This window comes from Nansenia antarctica (genome assembly GCF_963989245.1).
Source record: "Nansenia antarctica genome assembly, chromosome: 19".
NCBI classification, from domain to species: domain Eukaryota; kingdom Metazoa; phylum Chordata; class Actinopteri; order Argentiniformes; family Microstomatidae; genus Nansenia; species Nansenia antarctica.
In genome coordinates, this window is record NC_137692.1 from 6,803,393 (window position 1) to 6,811,183 (window position 7,791).

A 7,791-nucleotide genomic window follows, 5' to 3' on the forward strand; every position below is an offset into this window, starting at 1 on the left:
ATGCTGGAGGAGGCTGTGCCAGGAGCTAAAGCAGGGTTTGATCCATCCATGAGCCGTCACAGACCTGCGTCGGGTACGTCACAGGTATGTCATAAGTCTGCCCTCCATCATCACCACCTTACTGACTGTCGCTATATTTATTTTTATACTACGTATAGCCACAACTGACCTGATTATTTTCCATTGTCCAACAGGACATTTCTCATTTATTAGCGAGCATCTTCAAGGATCTTAACACAACAGAGGTCATTGGGAAAGATACCAATCTCACCAAGACAAGAAGGGGAGGCAACAACTTCCATGACAAATATGTGAAAGAGCTTCAACAGGTACTCCGTTGATTTAACATCAACAACATCAAAACATTAGGCTTAACTTTTATACTGAACCGATATCTTTGCCTCCAGGTACATTCGGAGTACAACCAACGTATGAGAGAAGCAGACATGCTGGAGAACCACATTATCCAGGCACGGGTCCAGGCTATGGCCACAGAGAGCCAGGCCCGTGTCAGGATGGTGGAGGAGGTGGGAGAAGCTATGGCCACAGAGAGCCAGGCCCGTGTCAGGATGGTGGAGGAGGTGGGAGAAGCTATGGCCACAGAGAGCCAGGCCCGTGACAGGGTGGTGGAGGAGGTGGGAGAAGCTATGGCCACAGAGAGCCAGGCCCGTGACAGGGTGGTGGAGGAGGTGGGAGAAGCTTACCAAACCTACCTTCCTCCAGGTAAGTGTTTCAAAACTGCAGCAGTTACAGTACTTTTCCTCTGTACTTAGCTTTGATAGAACGCTTGATAGTATCCCCCCATATGAACTCCTTCACACCTACACTCCATCTCGCACTCTCCGATCCTCCACTGACCTTCAACTCACTATACCTTCTGCCTTTCAACTCACTATACCTTCTGCCTTTCAACTCACTACACCTTCTGCCCTTCAACTCACTATACCTTCTGACCTTCAACTCACTATACCTTCTGACCTTCAACTCACTATACCTTCTGACCTTCAACTCACTATACCTTCTGACCTTCAACTCACTATACCTTCTGCCTTTCAACTCACTATACCTTCTGCCTTTCAACTCACTATACCTTCTGCCTTTCAACTCACTATACCTTCTGCCTTTCAACTCACTATACCTTCTGCCTTTCAACTCACTATACCTTCTGCCTTTCAACTCACTATACCTTCTGACCTTCAACTCACTATACCTTCTGCCTTTCAACTCACTATACCTTCTGCCTTTCAACTCACTATACCTTCTGACCTTCAACTCACTATACCTTCTGACCTTCAACTCACTATACCTTCGGCCTTCAACTCACTATACCTTCTGCCTTTCAACTCACTATACCTTCTGCCTTTCAACTCACTATACCTTCTGACCTTCAACTCACTATACCTTCTGCCTTTCAACTCACTATACCTTCTGACCTTCAACTCACTATACCTTCTGACCTTCAACTCACTATACCTTCTGCCTTTCAACTCACTATACCTTCTGCCTTTCAACTCACTATACCTTCTGACCTTCAACTCACTATACCTTCTGACCTTCAACTCACTATACCTTCTGCCTTTCAACTCACTATACCTTCTGCCTTTCAACTCACTATACCTTCTGCCTTTCAACTCACTATACCTTCTGCCTTTCAACTCACTATACCTTCTGCCTTCAACTCACTATACCTTCTGACCTTCAACTCACTATACCTTCTGCCTTTCAACTCACTATACCTTCTGACCTTCAACTCACTATACCTTCTGACCTTCAACTCACTATCTGCCTTTCAACTCACTATACCTTCTGACCTTCAACTCACTATACCTTCTGCCTTTCAACTCACTATACCTTCTGACCTTCAACTCACTATACCTTCTGACCTTCAACTCACTATACCTTCTGACCTTCAACTCACTATACCTTCTGACCTTCAACTCACTATCTGCCTTTCAACTCACTATACCTTCTGCCTTTCAACTCACTATACCTTCTGACCTTCAACTCACTATACCTTCTGACCTTCAACTCACTATACCTTCTGACCTTCAACTCACTATACCTTCTGCCTTTCAACTCACTATACCTTCTGACCTTCAACTCACTATACCTTCTGACCTTCAACTCACTATACCTTCTGCCTTTCAACTCACTATACCTTCTGCCTTTCAACTCACTATACCTTCTGCCTTTCAACTCACTATACCTTCTGACCTTCAACTCACTATACCTTCTGCCTTTCAACTCACTATACCTTCTGACCTTCAACTCACTATACCTTCTGCCTTTCAACTCACTATACCTTCTGCCTTTCAACTCACTATACCTTCTGACTTTCAACTCACTATACCTTCTGCCGGCCTGACCACTTTGGGGTCTAGAGCCTTCAGTCACTCTGCTGCCCCCCGTCTCTGGAACTCTCTTCCACAAGACATCCGCAATATTGACTCTCTCCCCACCTTCAAATCCTGCCTGAAAACCCACCTTTTTAAACTGGCATATTTTTAATTGATGGTTGTTTTTAAGTCTTTTGTTTTGTCTTGTTTTGTTTGTTTTTGTTTGTTTGAATCACTGTTTTAACCTGTTTGAATCTGTTGCTTGTTTTTTAAATTATGCTCTGTAAGGTGTCCTTGAGTGCTCTGAAAGGCGCCTATAAATAAAATGCATTATTATAGTTAGCTGGGTATTGACATTATTTCTCTCAGTCAGATCAACCTTCATCTGGTGTGTGGACAACGGACTCCTCAAAAGCAGCAACCTGATATGTCCACAGGACTACATCATAGATCAAGCCCCACTTGTGAAAGCCCCAGGAGGTACAGTAGTGTTAACAACACCTTTTACAACTGATATGATGGGGTCTGATAGAGAACAACCCCACCTCATTAAAATGGTGGAGAACTTACTCTTACTCTCTTGATTGGTCTCTAATTAACCCGTCCCCTCCCAGCCAAATCCACTCCAGGCTTTGCCAAACCAACCATCTCCTTCAACAAGCATGTGAGTAGTCAGCCTCAGGACGATGGCTACACCGTGATCCCTCCACCAGAGAGGACTGCCCAAAGTAGGCTGGAGGAGTCAGAGACCAGCCTGACCTTGGGCTCTAGCTCTGAGTCCAGCATCATCAGGAGCACACCCAGTGAGGTGAGGGAGTCAGTGGTGGTGAAACACTGTACCAAGCTTTAGGCCTGCGTTGAATAGCATACAACAGTGTCGACAAAGCTGTCATAGTCCGTTTTTTAGATGACAGAAATGACAGTGATGATCACACGTCAGATGCCTCATTGCCTTTTTATGCTCCTGGAATGTTTCAGTCCTTGAAAGCCGTACCATCAACACATTGTAAATGAGGTCTAAGTCAGTCTAGTCACATTCTGTGAATCCATCAGAACACCTGCTACTGTATACTCAAACCTACACCGTTGGACCTCCCACGTGTTCTAGAAGTCCTGCCGGGTTCCCAGGCCAAAGTGGATGGAGCAACCGAGCGCAAAGAGTCGGGCAGAGGGGAGGGCCGTCCTGCAGAAACTGAGGGAGCGGCACAACTTCCTACGCAACCCCCGCTTCCTCCCCCCTACCGCACACCAGGGGGGCAAGTCCCTTATTCTGCCTGAGAAGAAGGGGGTGAAGATGGTGCGAGGCAGGAAGGTGGTGGAGGAGAGGTAAGCCATTTGAAGGTGGTGGAGGAGAGGTAAGCCATTTGAAGGTGGTGGAGGAGAGGTAAGCCATTTGAAGGTGGTGGAGGAGAGGTAAGCCATTTGAATGCCTAACGAGACTATTCTATGTTTGCTGCAAACGTTGACCCTTGCACAGTCTACTTCCCTGAAACAGCAACTCTGGAGGGATTATTGTGTTTATCGGAGGGAGTAAACCCTAACTTGATGCAGGCCTAGATAGGTAGGCCTAAAGATACAGTCGTTTTTTAACAACTTAATTCTTCCTTCTTCTAGCATCATGACTGCCATTGGCCCCTCGCTCTAGCATAGATTACTTTTCCTTATGATGACTGATGGATAGATGATTCACTTACTTAGACAAATGTATTTGTTGTCATTTGCTTTGGATAAAAGCGTCTGCTAAATGCCCAAAATGTAAATGTAAATGTAGTGGCAATATTTAATGTCACAGTCAATTATTATTATTATCCATAACTGGCCCCGATAGGTCATGTAATTCATATGAAACTAATGAATGGTTCAATGGTGAGTAGATAATGCTTCTATTATTATCTGCATATAGGAACCATTTCACTCAGTCTGGACTCCAGTGTACCCTTTGTGCCAACTGAGAGATGAGAAATATGATCATCCTGGTGATACGCCCTCCATTATGTAATTGCTCCCACCTGAGTCAGTATTTCATTATGAAAGAAAGGTTTAGTGGAGCACACAAACATAGCGTGCAGCTGCTCATTAGATATGACATAAGAGATGATGAACAACCACATTATAGCTGAACTGAAACACTAGACAGCTTATATAAGACATGTGAGAATTGGATCTTCTTATTGAATTATGTGAGTCACTCCATCCCCTGCTTTACTTGTTGTCCAACACAATCTGGCCCCACTAGAACGTTCCGATCCCAGCACAACAATGGACAGGCCAATCGCCAATCATGATGCCAAGAGAATCATAGGACCATAAAAATCCATCACCTGACTTGGTCAAATTCAGCGCACATGAAGCCCCCAGTACAATGCACTGTTCAACCTGTCTCTGTGTTGGTATGTTTCCTAGTCGTAACATGACAACACATACTAAGAGACACTGCCAACCTCGGCACTTTATGTAACCAGGTTACATAATCAAACCAGATCAGTGTCAAACAAAGGGTCTTATTCTCTCTGGTTGCCAATGGAGTCAGACACAGAATTGGTCACTGCTGGCCTGGTCTGTTTTCCAGTATGTGTTTGTCAGCAGGGGCGTGTTACCATTGAGCAGTAATGCTGCTGCTGTTGCATAAGCATGTGTATTTGTGTATATAGTGAGCTGTGTTTAATTAGATTTCATGTGACCCACCCTGCATTCCTACTACTGGCATTCCTTGGCCTATTGCAACATGAACACAGACTGCGAGCTCTTTACTCAAAGTGTGAAACTCAATGTGGTGGAGCCTCGTTATGACGAGCATGACATGACAGATAAACTGGATGTGTTGCGTATGGACAGGACAGTTGTGTTTATTTTTGTTTTAGTTTATGCGTGTGTGTGTGTGTGTGTGTGTGTGTGTGTGTGTGTGCGCGTTAGGGCTGCAACTAACGATTATTTTGGTAGTCGACTAATCTGTCGATTATTTTTTCGATTAGTCGCGATTAGTCGTGTGGCTTTTCGCTGCGCGTAAATGGCGACGCAGAAGCATAAATCCGGCTTAACTAGCTATCTAACCTAACGTTACGCCAAGCAGCTGCTCACAGAGCTAGTTGACTGGCTAGCTAGCATTGCTGGCTAGACTACAGACAGCTCACGTTAGTAGGCTACGCTTGGCGCTGTTTATCTTACAGACAGCTCGCTGGTGGACTCAACATAATTGAAATAGCATTCACTTATCAAGCATCATTCATGATCATCCACCATGACTACCTGGTATTTTAATAGCGACCACCCCTCACTTCATTTCATCTCGCGTTCTTCTGGCTTCAACATGGAAAACCCCTGCTACGTAACGTTACATACAAGCGCCTCTGTCTGTCACATGCGTGCCACAGGGCAAATAAATTAATAGCACAAACGCTCATAGCATGTACAGCCCTGTCCATGAGACGTTGTTTTCCAACATGTAACAGTAAAGCTAACATAAACATTACGACCCTAACAATATAACGTTAGCCAGTTGGCTAACAACGTTAGCTAAAACTTACCCAGCTGATTCTTGCATGGCTCCCGTTTAAAAAAAAAAAAAAACGTTTTTTTCATTTTTCATTTTTTAATGCGATTAGTCGACAACAACAATTCACGTCGACGAATTTTCGTGGTCGATTAGTCGTGACTAGTCGACTAATCGTTGCAGCCCTAGTGCGCGTGCATGTGTTCTTGTGTGTGTGTCTGTGTACAGTATGTGCATACATATGAGTCTGTTCTCTGCTCGACAGCCTGTCGAATTCCCGCCTTTGGAAGAAAACATTGACACAGCTTTTCTTCTTTTATGTCCCCCCCCTAGTGCCGTAGCTGAGCCTGTCCCAGTTTTTCTGGCCAATCCACCTGTTGTGTTCTTCACTGACTACAGAGTGGGTCAGGTGTATGAGGTGGGTGAGAGATGTCGGCCTACACTGTCGTTTGAATATACTGGAACGAAGGGTTCCCCTTTCTCAAGCATCCCAGCATCCCTGGTTTCACTTAGAAAGACCTTATCTGGGGCGCTTAGGTGGCATAGCGGACTAAGTGTCGACCATGTAGCCGCAGGGTTCCCGGTTCGATTCCGGCTGCAGACATGTCATCCCTTCTCTCTCTCTCACCCATTCTTCCTGTCTAAATCTCTAATATCTCTGTCACAATAAAAACATATATATATATATATATATGAGTGGGACTGCTCCGGTCACGGTCTGGTGAAAAGGTCTGCACGTTGGCAATTCTCAAGTCACGTAAATAACCCAAAAGCTTCTTTTTTTTGTTACGAAAGTTGAAGTGTTGGAAGTGCCCACTCGATATATAACAAACAACATTTTTAGGATCACTAAATACTTCTCATTTGTGAATTGGATTCACTGTATCGTCTGCCGTAAGCTACTGGGTTAGTGATACGTGGCTTGTAAACAAACTTACGTTTTAGGACGTGTTCAAAAGCAAGGACTGTGTGGTCATCTAATCATTTGTAGTTATGTGTTTTTAGCATGTTGATGTTCTATCAGCATGTTGTGATGTGCTAAACATGCAGTTAGATGTTCATAGCGATGTTCCTTCTTAGCTGCTAGCTGCTAGCAGCTGTTTTGCGTGTGATTTGATTGGGAGCGAGATTCTTCTGTATTTGGTTTGAGGTGTACCAACATTCCAATAAGCATATCTCCTTCAACTATTTTCAGTCAATTTCAATGTATGACACATCGTTTTGAAAGCTTACAATCTGCAGAAACCTTTCCCACCAGACCCTGTCACATATTATTGAGCTGTGAGAGCCTTTCAGTGGCCTTCATGCAGTGGTAATTCATTCAGCACTTAACCCAGTGAGTTGACCGAGTGCTCCCCTCCTCCTTCTGTAGACCACAGTAGAGCTGAGGAACCTGACTGCCGCCAGCCGCCATGTCCGACTCATCCCTCCCACGACTCCACACTTCTCCATCGGACTGGGTGAGTCTGCTCCTCCGTGCATATTAGATTCTCTGAATAACTGGATGGAGAAATCAAATCACACGCATAATAGCTCACTTCAAGGTCACACTGATTAAGAACGAGGGAATGCTCAAGTGCTCTAGGACAAACACACTGCTGCTATGTCTCTGGAATGCATTTGGTGCTTTGGAGGTTTCATGCCATGATGGTTCAGTACTGTGTGGGAAAGTACTATAGCACCATCTGTGGTAAACACACTGTAGGGTACTGCAGATAAACGTACACAGCCTTGCACTAGTATCGTTAAGTGATATGATACCACTTACAAAGCCATCAACAACCTGGCCCCCCTCCTACCTTGCCGACCTCGTCCCCCTCCACACCCCCTCCCGTTGCCTCAGGTCTGACGACCAAACCACCCTCAAGACCACCAGGACCAAGCTCCGGACCTGGGGTGATAGGGCCTTTTCAGCCGCAGCCCCGTCCCTCTGGAATGCCCTCCCCAACCACATCAGACAGGCCA

General features: G+C 45.1%; 1 protein-coding gene across 1 annotated transcript in view; it reads left to right on the forward strand.

The window, feature by feature from the left end:
- The window catches only part of dlec1 (DLEC1 cilia and flagella associated protein), a gene marked incomplete at both ends in the record, with an annotated part of 33,586 nt that continues 25,795 nt past the window's right edge, over positions 1–7,791 (forward strand). The window contains 8 exons of the mRNA XM_080548908.1: positions 1–84; positions 195–329; positions 408–723; positions 2,706–2,816; positions 2,951–3,144; positions 3,445–3,662; positions 6,160–6,244; positions 7,199–7,286. Of these exons, the coding sequence (XP_080405034.1) occupies positions 1–84; positions 195–329; positions 408–723; positions 2,706–2,816; positions 2,951–3,144; positions 3,445–3,662; positions 6,160–6,244; positions 7,199–7,286 (1,231 nt within the window). The remainder of the gene's footprint in view (positions 85–194; positions 330–407; positions 724–2,705; positions 2,817–2,950; positions 3,145–3,444; positions 3,663–6,159; positions 6,245–7,198; positions 7,287–7,791) is intronic.